Genomic DNA, 16,087 nt, shown 5'->3' with positions numbered 1-16,087 from the left:
CTCCGATCATGATTGATGGACAGCAACATTTTGAGGTGAAGGAGGTCCTTGATTCTCGCCGACTTCATGGCACCCTGCAGTACCTCATTCGGTGGAAACACTTTCCCCACCCTGAGTGAGTGTCTGCCCGTGATGTTCACTCTCCTGTTTTAGTTAGACGCTTTCATCTAGCTTATCCTCTGAAACCTGCTCCTTAGTGTTTTTGGCGGGGCGGTATGTCATGTTCGCTGTTCCAATGTTACCGTTACATTGTAACGTTTCGCATGTCATTTGGCTGATGTGTGTTTCGTCTGGGAGGGGAGGAGGATTCTGTCTCATGGGATTGTTATCTGTTTGCAGCTGGATTGGAATGTGTTTGGTTATCTCGTGTGTTCAAGGTTCCTTTCCCAGGACATCAGCAGAAACAGTTACCAGCACCTGGGGGGGGGGGGGAGTTTGCAATGGCAGGGCGAGGGGAGGGATTACGTTTGAGCCGAGGGTTTTTAGTTTGTATTTGGTGTGCTTTTGCTCATTCTCAGCTTTCTCTGTATTTGCATACTAGTAAACCCTAACCTTAACCCTTGACATGAAGTCCAGTCATGTCCGACTCTAGGGGGCGGTGCTCATCTCCGTTCCAAAGCCGAAGAGCCGGCGTTTGTCCATAGACACTTCCGTGGTCATGTGGCCGGCATGATTAAATGGAACGCCGTTACCTGCCCGCCGAAGCGGTACCTATTAATCTACTCACATTGGCATGTTTTTGAACTGCTAGGTTGGCAGGAGCGGGGACTAGCAACGGGAGCTCACCCCGCCACGCGGATTCGAACCGCCAACCTTCCGATTGGCAAGCTCAGCAGCTCAGCGGTTAGTTCCTGCTTGTGAGTCTGAGTCTATTAGGGTAGGCAATCCTTACAGCTACCCTGAGATCCCCCTGAAGTTGGGCCATCTGGAAAACTGAATGCACCCACCTGGTCTGAACATTTTCAGCTGAGCCAGATTCTTTTAGCTCCTTGGGTTTTGTTTCGTTTTCTCAGTTCTCCTTTTTCTGTTCTTGTTTTCTGGACTTGGGTGTCTCTTTTTTAAAAATAGCCCTGAAAGCATTGCTGCCTGCATTTCCTCCGCTCAGACAAAAGTGGTGAAGCCGGAAACGATATTAAGCCACCAGGATCAAAATGTTCCTCATTCATACTTATCTTAACCTAACCCCTTTGTCTTTTGTTCTTTTTCTACATCTTTTTTTTTTTCTTGGCAGCCTTTTACTCTTGCCCTCTTCTACTTTTTCCCACTGGGCTCCCTCTTAAAGTCCTTCCACCAAGCTTAATTATTAATTCCTGAATTCCCACTCTTCCCCTCCTCTCCCCTTTCCTTGTTTATCTTTTATCTTCTTCTTTAACATCTAATTCTCTTTGGGTTAAGTTAGAGGAAGACCCCCTGAGTTTGTAGCCTTGACTGGGCAACCATGCATGGACAAAGACAAGGTTTATGTGCAAATTGCCAGCCTGGCCCTGCCCACTGCCCGCTCCCCGAACTTTAAGATGTGTGGACTTCAACTCCCAGAATTCCCCAGCCAGCATGGCTGGCTGGGGAATTCTGGGAGTTGAAGTCCACATGGCTTAAAGTTGCCAAGGTTGAGAAGCAAACACTGATGTAGAGCTTCTGCATTCATGCTGGGATCAGAGAAGCTGGAGTTCTACAGGATGGACAGTCACTGATTCAGCTCTGCTTTCCAGCAAGGTGTCTTGACTGCTCTCAGGAACAAAATGCTGCTTGCAAGGGGACCGTGACCCTGATGGGATGGTGATTTTAGGGTTAAGATGAAGAAGGCAGCAGAAACCAGCTGCCCCAACCCATTTGCTCTGAGCATTTCCAAGGCTGATAGATAAGCCTGGAGCTCTTCCCAGGTGGGGGGCATCCGTTATCAATCAGGTGCAAGCAGAGAAGGGCAGCAACACCCCCCCCCAAACTGGAGGAGGAAGTGGTCAGTTGTGGACACAATGGGAACAGACAGATAACAGCGGGCCCATAGTTCTCCCCAGCAACCGCGAAAGTGCCTACCTTTGGGGAGTGTTTTGCCCACTCAAGGGTGCAAATAATTATTGCTTGCCGATAATCATGTACCTCTTTGTTCTAAACATGTATAAAAGTTGCACTGATTTGCAAGCTCGGCTCGCTTATGGAACTAAAGTCAAGGGTGCCCTTCCTCCTGCAGAATAACGCGATAAAAGAGAGTCCCACCTTGCTGGTTCACTGGCAACTCATGCCAGGTTTTAAAGAACCGAGAGTTCCCGGGACAATAATCCCCAGCCATTCTCATCTGGATGCATTTACCTTCTCCAGATGCTTTTAATCTGAAGCTCAGCTGGGCCGGGCATCTGGGAAGGGGCACCGAAGGAAAAGGGAAACCAGCCGGAGAAATTTGGTGGCAAACAGACCAGATGTTTGCCTTAGATGTGGAGATGTGCAGCACTTGACAAGCCTGGACTTGCCCATACAGCTGCGGGTTGAGCTGGATCATTTTCATTTACAGGAAGGCACCCTACTTTCTGAAAGTGAAAAAGGATTTTTATTGCCTTATATGGGCTAGCTTCCAGCAACGGGTACCTGAGAAGAACCGAGGGATGGGTGCAGGCCAAGATTGCCTCATAGTGCCTGGTGAACAGTTACTGGGATGTGGGGGGAGGGGGCAAATCAAGCCCTAGGATAAGTGAGGCTGTGCCAGCCCTGCGAGGTAGTCCAGACAAGAAGGACACTCAGATGTGTTAGGGATACAGTTAAACTATGGTTTATTTTCCCTCTGGCTTTTCAAATAAACCACAATTGCCTGGCTCACACCTTCTGATAAAGCACAATGCAGAAGCCATAATAGCTATGTTCCTACAACATACTGTTGGAAGAAATTAAGATTTCTCTCTCTCTCTGCCCACCATGTTGTCTCCTCCAGAACACTGTCTTCCTGCAATATTGCCTTCCCCATGAGCAAGGTAAAAGGTTAAAAGTTACAAAATAAAATGGGTTCCATGCAAAAGGGGATGCCAGAGATTAAAATGTAAAAGAAAGCCCAGCTGTTTAAACAAAGGATTCCCTTCCGATTTAATCAGAAACCTTGGAAAACAAAAGGTTGCTCATTCACCGAATTTTAGCAGAGCCCATTCAGGTGAACAGCCAAATAGATCTCCATATTCATAACAAAAGATTCCTTCCAAGGTGGACAGCCCAGGCTAGTAGGCAAAGCCACAGCCCCACAGGGAATCCAGACCATCAGAGCAGGAGACACAAACCGCAGGGGGCCTGACCACAGAGCGCCTCCTCTCTCAAATCCGGTAAACTGCACTTTTCTCAAGTTCTTAGAGGGCAGGAACACCTTTGCATAGCAACAGCCAAGCTCTCCTATATAAAGATCTTGTGTGTCATGAGCCTGATGGTGAGCAAGAGGGGGCCCCTATCCAGGGGGGAAAACGCATGCGCAGTAGTGAGAATTTGAGCTGTCATTCAAAGAGACACAGAACAGACCTGCCTTGACTTTTGGGGTTTATCTGTATGGGTTTTCTCACGCTTCTTCAGTTTGTTAGGATTTTCTGTCTAATGTAGCAGTAATAAAACACTAGAGACCTATTCCTCGTCTCAGCATGGTTCTTGCTTGTTAGGACATTGTGGGAGAAATACAAGGATGGCCACCTCCAACCAGCATACTCTGCACATGACCTTGGACAATAAAGCAATCACCTCTGTTTGCGCAATTGCCTGCATTTCTTCATTCCCGGCTCAGAAGGAACCTTTTGGTAAGACTTCCTTCCACCAATACTATACCCAAATGATACAAACTCCATTTCTTCTGGTGTGACAGTCTTAAAACATTAGCTTATGAGCTGCTCTTTAAGAAGCATAAGAGTTTCTCATCGTGCTGGGAAAATCTGCCATCAAAGACGCATCTAAAGTTTTCAGAAGTAAAGACGTCAGTTTAAAAACAAAGGTGCTTCTGACTCACGCCGTGGTCTTCTCAATGGCCACATGTGCCTGTGAAAGCTGGACTTTAAAAAAGGAAGATAGAAGAAGAATTTGATGCATTCGAATTGGGGTGTTGGTGAAGATCATTGAAGACACCGTGGACTGCCAGAAGAACAAACAAATCAGTTTTAGAAGAAATACGACCAGAATGTTCCCTAGAGGCGAAGATAACCAGGCTGAGACTCCCATACTTTGGGCACATCGTCAGGAAAGTCCGATCGCTTGAAAAGGACACCACGCTTGGTAAAGTTGAGGGTGGCGGAAAAGAGGAAGGCCTTCAATGCGATGGATGGATACAATTACCGCAACAATGCGTGCAAGCGTTGGAACAGCCAGGCACTTGGCGCAAGACCGAACAGCATTTCGTCCTGTTATACATGGGGTCCCCACGAGTCGTAAACGACTCAACAGCAGCTAACAACAACAACATCATTACCTATCTTCACCTTTTTCCCCTACGGACACCCCTGGTTAGCTGGGTCCCATTTGGACAACCCCCCAATGCTGAGAATTTGGAGGGGCCCCTGCACAAATTCATTCTGAAATTGCATTGTGATCTAGAAAGCAGAACAGGAGCTGGGATGGACAGGAGGCGCAGGGAATGGATTTGTCTTCCAAGCCAGAAATCTACTCTGGCAGAACACTTCTCCTGGTCCACAGTGGCAGCCTCTCATTGCAGGATCTTTTTTCCTCTCCCAGGGATGATTTTCCCGAGCCCTCTTCGCAACTACAGCCATTTTTTTCCTCTGTTCTTTCTTTGGTTGTTTTGTTTTATGTTTTAACGCATGCTATAATGGCTCCTGACCAGCAGGAATATCTTTTGATTGACCCACATTTTTCAAATAGCACATTGGAAGACAGGCTGCTTAAGCAAACCAGCTCTTCCTATTTACTCTCAGGAGCTGCGAGATAACAAACGTCCTGCTCTAACCGCAGTTAGATAATTATTTCCCTTCTCTGTCTTAGCAGGCACCCAATACCTGCTGGACACTTAATCCGCATTAATAGGGATTAATGGTGCTAACCTTTGCTGGTGCCGAAGCAACTCCAGGGATCTGGGTGTGGGAGGAGGTTGAAGGAATGGAAAACTCACCCAATGAAAGTAAGCCCTTTGTGAGTTGATTCCATGGGATTTCCTTCTTACCACTAGACTCATATTATTAATTGTTATTATCCTGGTGTCTTCTCCGGTGTGCGCCTCTTCCATACCCAAGCTGCAAATTCTAAATTAGCCAGCAACAAGGAGGCATGATGCGACCAGTTTGATCCTTATTGGACCTCCTCAGGCACAGGTAGTCTGCATATGTGATGGTCCCCCACATTTTATATTAACCAATACCAGTGTTTCTTGACTTGGCAGCTTGAAGATGTGTGGACTTCAGCTCCCAGAATTCCTCAGCTAACTTTGTGACCAATCTTCATATTTATGATCTTCGCAGGTCTGTAAGATCTGTAAAGGTCTGTAAAGCAAAGGAAAGCTGAAGTAAGATCATAAGCACAGTCCTGGTTTTACTTAGCCACTGCTTCACTTAACGACCAAGTTGCAGGTCCCAATTTTGGTCACTAAACAAGGACTACAGTGGTTTGAAAACCTGTAATACCAGATGAACTAAAATATTTAGAACCCTTTCTCCAGTTGTATTTACCCAAGAAATGCAGGTTCTCTGTTATTTTGTGATGGGCCAATTGCATTTACATTGCTCTGTTCCTTCAAGTCACATGTTTCTGGTTTTATCCTCAGAAACAACAACCCTGCAAGGTAGTGTTAGGAGGACCTGAAAAAAACCCTCCTCTGCCCTCACCGACAGACGCTTCCCGCTGAAACATTAAACTACACTAAACATGTAAATTAAGATATCATAGAACAATAGGAGCAGAATCCCTCCCGATAACTTGAGCAAACCAATCAGAACCACCCAATAACCGAATCAGATTCCGCCTAAACTGATCCGGTCCAGACACTGAGAAAACACAAACCGAAGGGCAAACATGAAATCTAGCAAAAGCAAGCACCGTCTCTCACCCACCCTAAACATCAAGGGTCTGTATCTATAAAAGAGGTCCACATCTCTATATAAGGGGCTGGACAGCTGATCCTTTTCTGTCCTTCATGCTGTCGGACTGAATAAACACTCACCTCCATTCCTGCAGTTGCCTGTGTCTCTCCATCCCCACGAACCCTTGGTAAGATTTCCTTCCAACAGTAGGTTTGGCTGCCTTGGCGAAGAGGTGTGCCCGTGTGTGTGTGAGAGAGAGAGACAGCTAGAACTCTGATCTACGTCACTGGCCTCATGGAAGGATCTTGGGAAGTTAAACACGCAGAGCAAATCACACACAGCAAGTGAGGAATCGGTATTTTATTTATTATACTTTATTTATGTCATCTATTTATTAGTTATAAGCACCCAGAGTCTTTGGAAGTTGGGCAGCATGTAAATGTAATAAATTATTATTAATGCATACACCATTATGAAAGAAAGAAGAAAGGAAAGGAAGAAGAAGGAGAAAGGAGGGTAAAACCTAACATATTTTGTACTTATCAACAGGGAAGGAGAAGATTAACCAAAGAATCAGCTTTGCCTAACAAATTGGCTTTGGGTACTGTAAAAGCAAGGTGGATGGATGGTATTCTAGAGGTGACGGACTCGTCCCTGGGGGAGCTGGGGGTGTTGACGACCGACAGGAAGCTCTGGCGTGGGCTGGTCCATGAGGTCACGAAGAGTCGGAAGCGACTGAACGAATAAACAACGAAACAACAAACTGTAAAAGCAATACTTTAATGCAGTGTTTTTCAAACTCGGCTGGGGAATTCTGAGAGTTGAAGTCCACACAGCTTAAAGTGGCCGAGTTTGAAAAACTGCTTTATGCTTAAAAATGCTTAAAAGCACAAACTGCAAATGAAGCAAAACCTCAGTCAACAGTTACTAAAAGCTGGGATTTGACCTCTGAATATTAGCCAAAGCTTGCTAAATAGGGGGAATCACGGCAAGGAATAAAAAGGGGGATCTGGGTTGCTAGGGAGGTGGGTTCTGTTGCTAAGGGGTGCGACTGTCATTCATGTTAAATAAGATGCATGTTTTGCTTTGCCCCCTATTATCAGAACCTCCTATTTTGTCCCCCTTTGCAGATCAATAAACTTGGTTCAAGTGGATCGTGTGGTCTCCACTGGTCAATTGGGTGGGGGGTCTTTTCCTCCTTCAATAGTCACTAATGAAGACCCTCTTATAATATGAACAGGACAAAATATTATCGTTCAATATCCCCAAAGCTCTGCCATGGTAACACGCAGCGCTGCATCCTTGGGTTAGTAGAAAATATTGCCTTTTCCAAAACGGATACTGTAGATCACACATGTCCCACAGCTACCCTTTTTTGACATTTAACCATTCATTTAGTGATGATTCGGACTTATGACGGTGCTGAAAAAAGAAACAACATGAACAGTCCTCACACTTACGACCGTTGCAGCGCCCCTGAGGTCATGTGATCACAATTTGGGCACTTGGCAACCGGTTTGCATTTATGACCGCCACAGCATCCCATGGTCACGTGATCGCCATTTTCGACCTTCCTGGCTGGTTTCTGGCAAGCAAAATCAATGGGGAACCGCGTGATCTGCTTAATGGCCACATGGTTTGCTTAATGCCCACAATGATTTGCTTAAGGACCACTGCAAAAAAGGTCATAAAATTGGGTCAGATTCACTTCATGACCACTTTGCTTAGCAATCAAAATTCTGGTCCCAATTGTGGTCATTAAGCGAGGACTGCCTTTATGATGACTTGAGAATCACATGAGGAATAAGAGGAAAGGATAGTACTGTATCGCAGCAAGGGCCGCCCAGGCAGTGGATGATGGGGGTTCCTCCAGCCTATCAGCAGCCCCTAAATTGGGGAGGGAAGGTTGGGGCATAAATGCAGCAAGCAGGGCCGGGTCTGCATGGCATGTGAAAAACGGGAAAAGGCAAAGGTAGTAAATATACTGCATTATTGAGGAGATCTCGCCTTTTCAGCCAGGGAAGCAGCCGCCCTTTCTCTGCCCTCCAGGGGGCAGCCGCGAGCCAAGCCGGGCAGGGGCTGCCCTCACGCAAGATGGCGGCCGCCGCTTCCTCCCTTCCGCTTGCCTGGGCCGGGAGGTGAGGGCGGAAGGGCTGGGGAGCCGCAGGAGAGCAGCTGGGCGCCCGGGACCCTCCAGCGCGCCAGCATGGACTGCTACACCGCCAATTGGGACCCCCTGGGGGAATCCGCCTACTATCGGTCAGTGGCTTTCTTTTTCAGCCCCCTCCCCGCAAAGAAGAGGAGCCTCGGGGCCTTTCTTCCCGAGATGCAATGAAGGCTTCCCATAATATGCACCCCTCTTTCCAAAAAGCAGCCCCGCCCTTTTTAGAGTCTTCGGCGTTTGCCCCCAACGCCTTTTTTGTTGTTGTTGCATCTCTCCCTCTGCCCCCCTTCCCCCCAATTCCTCTGCAAAATGATGCTTATGGGGTGGGGGGGGGACAAGGTGTTTAACCCGAAAGCAGCCGGCTTTTCCTGCCCCCGCCAGTTCCGGCAGGGTTAGACTGTAAAGCCCATCATCCCCAGCCAGAAGGGGATGATCAGCACGGCAGTGCAACCTCTCGGGCAGGTGCCCCCTTGCAGCAGGCTATGATCCTGGGGTTAGGGGTGCTGAAGGCTTTTGCAGCCCCCCGGTGTCTTCCTCCTCGGGGTGCGCAAAGCACTCCGTGCATTTCAGCTGGAACCTTTTTCTAAATTAGGGGCTATTTCCTTTTACTGCACTGTTATTTCGTGGCTGGCTTAACGCTGCGTTTTATGTGTCTTTTTGTCAGTCGTTTTATGGGGACGTTTGTCTGTAAACTGTTTTGAGGTTTTTTTTCTTTTCTGTTTAAAGCAAAATATCAATGTTTTAAATAAGCAGACAAATGCATGAAGGTCGTCTCTGAGCTGGCCCAGGGTGCAGGAACAGAAATGGAAAAGCAAACAGGCCACTGCGTGAGACTGTGGCTGAAGCGGCATTCGAACTTGGGACTGACCCGCTGATTCCCAACTCCAGTTGTTTAATTCACAATTCTGCTTATGCCTCTGTTCCAAAGTCCACCCACTGAGCTCATTGAGATGGGCTTCCTAAAGTGGGTACCCCAACCTGGTTACCTTCCAGGTACCTGGATTTAACCCCAGGAATTCATCTGATTCAATCCTTCATGTTTATATAGATAAGGCTTGAGTAAATTGTCATGTTGCTGGAGATGCGATTACATTAATGCTTCATTTAAACGGTGTTTCAACAGCGTCCGATAATTGTTTGGGGCAGAGGAAGTTGCTATGGGGATTAACTCTGCTGGGAGACAAGATTTAATATTCTCAAATGTTATTATTCAAGAATATTAAATATTATTCTGAACGTTGTCCAGAATATGTAGAATAAACTCTGGACAAAGAAATGGCTATACTCTTTTCTAAAAGAGTTATTTTTCAGCATTGGAAAGGTAAAGATAGGTCCCCAACTACTCAGCAGTCTCAGAGTTGATGTTATTAGCAACTTAAATATGAGTTGCATCCACACAGACTAGCTACGGATGATTATAAAGAAATATAGCTATCAATCATAGAAGTACTCATGTAGAAATTTTATATATGTACAGTATATGAATCCGTGAACAAATGACCTGTCTAATTTCTTTAGTTTTCTTTTTTTCTTCTGAACTTTTCTTAGTCTTTATTTTATTTCCCAGTTCTTGTATTCAATTAATAAAAGAAAAAAAAAATTAAAAGAACTCCCAGAATGCCCCAGTTGACCATGGACAATGCTGAGAACTCTGGGAGCTGAAGTTCTTGCACTAATTGCTTGGGCAGAAAATGTTGGGCTCTGCTGAGCTTTCCTTGGCTCCCTGCAGGGCTGGGGTAGGGGGGCACTACCGTCTGCTGGTATGTAGAAGGAAGACGGAGTGAAATTCGAGTATCAGAATCCAATAAAAGCCCACAAAACTGAAAACAGCACAGCATCGTTTCAAGATAGCCATATATTTATGGAAATAAAAATTGTAATTTCCTGGGCTTTCCCATCACCTGCCCTCTGATTCTTTCCACCTGAATTATTGGGAGTTGAACCTGTGGCTCCTTCCTAAGGCAGGCCCTTTCAAGACTTTTGACCAAAAGACTGCACGCATTTGGGTATTTATTATTTATTTTTCCAATTTATATAGCCACCCATCTCATATACAGGTAGATCTCAATTAGCGCGGTTAATGAATCCCACGAGATGGCCGCTTTAATCAAATCTGCACTACTCAGAGTGATATTTCTATGGGAAATATGGTAATTGGTTCCAGTCAATTACAGAAATGGGCAATGGAAGATTTTAAACATAATTTTTTTTATGTATATTAATGAAATATTACAGTAAAGGATAAAAAGAATGTACTTTAAATTTATGGTTAACAAAGTCACAGAGTAGTTACAGAAAACAAAAGAAAGCAAAAGAGCCAGTTTGGTCCAGTGGTTAAGGCAACGGGCTAGGAACCAGGAGACTGAGAGTTCTAGTCCCGGCTTAGGCATGAAAGCCGGCTGGGTGACCTCGGGCCAGTCCTTCTCTCTCAGCCCAACCCACCTCACAGGGTTGTTGTTGTGGGGAAAATAGGAGGGGGAAGGAGTATTAGGTGTGTTCCCTGCCTTGAGTTATTTATAAAAATAATAAAGGCAGGATAAAAATTAAATAATAAAAAGAAAAAGAAAAGAAAAAAATTCTACCATAGATTCAGACATTCCATTAAATCTCGTCCTATTTTAGTGTTGCTGTGACCACGTTTGTGTCATTGAATTACAGGTAGTCCTTGCTTAATGACCACAACTGGGACCAGAATTTCAGTTGCTGAGCAAAGCAGTCATTAAGTGAATCCAACCTGATTTTACGACCTTTTTTGCAGCAGTTGTTAAGCGAACCACATGGTTGTTAAGTGAATCACGTGGTTTCCTATTGATTTAGCTTGACTGGGAAGCTGGCTGGGAAGGTCAGGAATGGTGATCACGTGACCACGTGATGCTGCAACAGTCAAATGCGAAGCAGTTGCCAAGTGCCCAAATCGTGATCACGTGACCGTGGGGATGCTGTGACAGTCGTAAGTGTAAGGACCAGTCGCAAGTCGGTTTTTTCAGCACCATCATAAGTCCGAACAGTCATTAAACAAATGGTTGTTAAGTGAGGACTACCTGTACATCAAATTTTGGCTTTAATTAATAAGGAGCCTCCTCTTTTTTAAACTTGTACCGTTTCCCTCTGACAGAATCATCCTTTTCTCCATTTTGCATACACGAAGATTAGCGGCACCTAAAACCCCAACCGCAGCTGTGCACGTGTTGGCCGCGCATTAACTCAGTTTGGGGTCCCGTTAAGCCCGACCTGGTATCAATTTACAATTGCACTAAATGGAATATCGCAGAATTCAAACTCGCACTAATCACAACCTGTTTATGACTATTTATGAAACAACCCAAACAATACAACGGTTTACAATCCATACAAAAGCACCTTTTAAAAATCATTTTAAGAATTATAAACTCCATAGTATTCTCAAGCCAGCTCTGGCCATTGCTGAGAATTCTGGGAACTGAAGTTCACACCTCTGGAGGGATGCCACGTAGGGGAAGGATACCATGAGGTCTAGCAACTTGCTTTTAAGGGGAGCAGGAAAGGGAGGAAACTCAGAAGTGGAATCTTGTGAGCGACATCCCGTTCTGCTGTAAAAACTGAATGAATAAATAGATTTAAGTGCATTGCCGTAGTGTTTCCTGCACTTTTCTCTAACTTTTTTTTAAATTATCCTCACCCCCACCCCCGCACTTCTAGGAAACTGGAACTTTACAGCATGGACTGGAATCTGAAGGAAGACCTGCGGGACTGTTTGGTTGCTGCTGCTCCGTACGGGGGCCCCATCGGTACGGCGAGAGTCCGTCTCCCCCTTCCCTACTCTGAACCGTTGGCTGCACAGCTTCACTGCATACTTGCCTGCTAGTGATCTACATGCAGGAGTCTTTTTCTTCCCTCCTGCATGCAGATGACTAGCAGGTCAGGTCAAGCAAAGAACAGAGAGGGTCAGATGAGCGTACCCAGTACATTTTCCTGGGGTATTTTATCCTGTTTCTGGCCCTTTGCTTTGGGATATTCATGAACTCATTGGAACGGTCAGACCCCCCTGCAGGGTGTTCCAAGCAAAGCAAGAGCTGAGGTCAGTAGGAAATGAATTTATTTCTTTGCTAGGCTGATCTCGTTCAGGCTAGGTCGATTGTACTCTCTCCTCTGGCTCCCCACAATAACCCTGCAAGGTAGGTGGGGCTGAGAACGAGGGGCTCAAGGTCACCCCCTGAATTTCTGCCTTGGAGGGTGAACTTCCTCCTGGTTCTCCCATGTCCAAGGCCTTCCCAGTGGCTCTCAAATGCTGTTTTTTTCTCATTCCCGCCCATCAGCTGTAATCGTTCCAGGGGCCCAGCATCCTTTCACTTAGATGTGAGCGCTGCAGATATTTCCCTTCAGCCACGCAGGGGGACCGGGAAGGTGGTGCAAGAAAGATATCTGAAAGCCAGAGACTGGAGGGAGAAGCTGAGCTGAGCTGCGTCTAAGGTCCAGCAGCCTCTCTAGGTCTTCAGGGCAAGGGGTGTACCCTGGGACACCCCTGCCCGATCGAGGGTCCTGCTGGTGGGGCTCAAGGGCGGCCCCTGAAAGGTGGGCCTGCCTTTGGTGGCGACAATAAAGGTTTCTGTGGAAACTCAGGGCCAGCTGTCCCTTTCTGTGTTTCTTCTGGGGGGCTTCAGCCCCAGAGATGGGGGATGAAGAGAGGAGAGCTCAGCTAGTTATGGGGAGGGAGTTCTATCTCATTTTTGTAAGACACGTCTGCCCTGAAGGAAGGATTCTTGCCTAAGTAATTGTAGCTTGGAAGAACGGGGGGACAAGCCAGAAGGCCATCACAGATTGGGAATCTGGTGGCACCTTTTCAGACTAGCCAATGGCATTCAAAGGCATGAAGCCTTCATGCAGCTCCCTTCGTCAGATGCATGGAGGGGCTGGCCCAGTGTTTTTCAAACTTGGCCACTTTAAGACGTGTGGACTTCAACTCCCAGAATTCCCCAGCCAGCCCAGTGGAGCTGAAGTCCACACGCCTTAAAGTGGCCAAGTTTCTATCATCATCATCATCATCATCAATGTTTAAATACACACATGCGCATAGGCAATACATTACAGCAGAGTGAAACAGCTTGATTGCTCTATCTACTCACATGTGGACAAGCATACTATTGCTAATAATTATCTCAGAGAGATACAGAAAGATGGAGATTGGGGAAATGAAAATTTTGATTATGAACCTAAAATGCATAAAAAACCTCAAGTTGGCCACGAACATAAGACCACTGTTGTATAAAATAGCTACTGGGCATTATATCTAAAAGAGATTCTCGCACAGCAGGTTCTCACCGCAAAAATTAAATTGAGGATCAATTATTATTAAATTACTGAAGAACCACATGCAATTCAGGGGGTAAAAAGTCTGTAAACAGTAATAAAACCATCACAACCACTGGTCGCAAAACCCAGCTTGGTAGGCAGCATATTTTTGGTGAAACATCAAAAGTGGGAGAAGGACGCCTATGTCGTACCATGTATAGGATCAGGATTTTTATTCAACAAGTACTTTAAAGTGGCCAAGTCTGAAAAACACTGGGCTAGACTGATGTTGGATTTAAATTGGGGTGAGGCAGGGGAGGAGGAAGGTGGAGACAGGTGGGTTGTGCAAATGCAAGTGGGACAGATCTCAGGGACTTTACCAATTAACAACCTCAAGAACTTTTATCAGTTAACAATGCATCAGAAGTTCAAGGCTATCTCTGAAGGTCTCAACCCACCCAATGGGTTTTTAACCCCTTGCACATCTGAAGTCCCAGGTTCTCACAATTGGTGTTGAGGGAGGGGCTTCCTCCTATTTTTTTTTTATTTTTTAGCACTGATGAAAAACAAGAAAGAGAAATCTCCCAGTTCCCGGCCTCTTCTAGAAATCTACTCTGCCTCGGGAATCCAGTTGGCCAGCGTTGTGGTGAGTGAGGCCCACGGGCCAGCTAGTTGTCTTGCTAGACCAGTGTTTTTCAACCTTGGCGACTTTAAGCTGTGTGGACTTCAGTTCCCAGGATTCCCCAACCACACAGCTTAAAGTTGTTGAGGTTGAGCAACACTGTTCTAAACCAACTCAGGCAATTGTTAGGCATGATGGGAGATGTAGTCTGTCAACATTTGGGGATCCTATGTGTGACCGGGGGCTAAGCAACAGCTGGTGGGCATACTGGGAGTTGCAACTGCATCTGAAGGAAAAGCTGCTGTGGATGCAGGGAGGAGAAATCTGGACCAAGCCGAAGAAAGCCAGAGGCCTTGAGATCCAGCCATGCATGGCAGCTGCTTGGGATTTACAGCTGGAAGGGAAAGTCTGGGGTGCTGGTGGGCTTGATGGGACCTGCGGTGTGACATGGCCATCTGCATGTGCATCCATGTCTTTGCCCACAGTGGAAGGATTCTCCAGCGATGTACCTGGGATGGACCACCAACGAGGACCTGCTCAGCGTCCAGGAGAACGGCATCGTTCTTCTCCACAGCCTTTTTGGCGAATTCAAGAAGAAGGTCACCATGAACAACGTAAGTGACTCAAAGGGGGAGGGCTTGTGGCGGACTTGGGTTCAAGCCAGGGCTTGCTGCTACCAGGGGATAGACTAAGCCTCCAAGAAGCAAACCATGTTAGGGCTTCGCATAGTAGATGAACCCAGATGCACTCTTTTCCTCTGGACTTCTGTTCGAAGCAAGGGTTGAGTGTTAGGAGAGCTGGAGATTGCTGTAGGACACGAATCTTTTTAAAAAGCTAACACCAGCTCTCTGGGAAATTACGGACTGGAGCTGAGAGGGTGGGACTTCCCCGCCTGAAAAAATAGTGGTTTTTTGCCTCTGGCCAGTAAGGATTATGAAAACAACCAGCGGTCATGTTTCTTGCTTTGACCTTTTCCTCTGTCCTTATCCGTTACCCCCATGGAGGAAATCAACCTACGTGGTCGCTAGTATATCCCTAGTAACGCCTGCCTGTCCAAGAAAACTATCCAATACAGTGTAACTTATTTCACTTCTTGTTTTCCCTCCAGACCAGCGTTCCTCCACCTCAGCAACTTTAGGAGGTGTGGACCGCAGCTCCCAGAATTCTGGGGGATGAAGTCCACACCTGCTGGCTGGGGGATTCTGGGAGTCCACGCCCACACCTCCTAAAGTGGCCAAGTCTGAAAATCACTGACCTGGAGGGAATGAGGCCATGCACGTATCTGCGGGGATCAGCGCTCCAAGCTCTGCAGCTGGCCTCGGCACAGCCTGGAGCTCGCCTGCCCTGCTGTTAAGGCGGTTCTCTCCTTGTCCCTCAGCAAGTGGTGCAGGAACGCGTGCTGGAGGCCAGGGTGTTTTACACAGCCTATGGCACCGGCCTGGCCCTCTTGTCCATCCTTCAACACCGGTTCAGCCTGGCCAACAACATCTACGACGTGAAGCTCCGCAGGCTTCCCGAAGTGCCAGGTACGGCTCCGTCGTCATAACACACCGTCCCAGGGAGAGATCTGGCTGTGTTTGCTTGCAGCTCTGAAGCAGGACCTTTTCCACGTTTTGTACAAAACGAAATCTCAGTCCTCCAGGCACCATGGTTCGGGAGTCTGAGTCTAGTCCAAGAGCCACTTGGGTTCCTTGGACCTCTGAGCTGCAAGTCTGCTCGTCATGTGAAAGGGAGGATTTCTCCCCCGTACTCTTTTCCTCACCCGCCAAGGGAAAGCCTAAAAGCAGCTGCAGTGTGAGGTGGGCTGCCTACAGCAACCAAAGGCGTTTACCTAAGGAGGCCCAGCAGCTTCACTCTTAACTTGCCCAGCCAGGCTTCTGTAGTAAGAAAAGATGCCTTTTTTGCTTACTCGGCTTATAACCCATTGGTTTTGGTTTTGATTTGCTGCCCATCTCCTCTGAGCAATTCTGGGCAGCTCACAACGGGTAAAAACAATCCAATCAAAACAAGTCAAAAGCCTATATACAAACATATCCATAATCAATTTAAAAA

At 46.7% G+C, this 16,087-nt stretch overlaps 2 protein-coding genes across 2 annotated transcripts in view; both read left to right on the top strand.

Annotated features, from left to right (window-relative positions):
- The window catches only part of LOC134501946 (N-acetyltransferase family 8 member 3-like), a 104,298-nt gene extending 88,918 nt beyond the window's left edge, over positions 1–15,380 (top strand). The window contains exon 3 of the transcript XR_010068402.1: positions 15,370–15,380. The gene's annotated coding sequence lies outside the window, so the exon portion shown is untranslated. The remainder of the gene's footprint in view (positions 1–15,369) is intronic.
- Positions 8,081–16,087, top strand: part of VPS16 (VPS16 core subunit of CORVET and HOPS complexes) — a 28,846-nt gene continuing 20,839 nt past the window's right edge. Inside the window, exons 1-5 of the mRNA XM_063309966.1 lie at positions 8,081–8,240; positions 11,824–11,912; positions 13,968–14,059; positions 14,521–14,649; positions 15,414–15,561. Of these exons, the coding sequence (XP_063166036.1) occupies positions 8,188–8,240; positions 11,824–11,912; positions 13,968–14,059; positions 14,521–14,649; positions 15,414–15,561 (511 nt within the window). The 5' untranslated portion in view covers positions 8,081–8,187. The remainder of the gene's footprint in view (positions 8,241–11,823; positions 11,913–13,967; positions 14,060–14,520; positions 14,650–15,413; positions 15,562–16,087) is intronic.

The sequence above is a fragment of the Candoia aspera genome, chromosome 8 (assembly GCF_035149785.1).
Source record: "Candoia aspera isolate rCanAsp1 chromosome 8, rCanAsp1.hap2, whole genome shotgun sequence".
NCBI lineage: Eukaryota > Metazoa > Chordata > Lepidosauria > Squamata > Boidae > Candoia > Candoia aspera.
The sequence above is the reverse complement of the archived record's forward strand: the minus strand, read 5'-3'. Positions and strand labels throughout refer to the sequence as shown.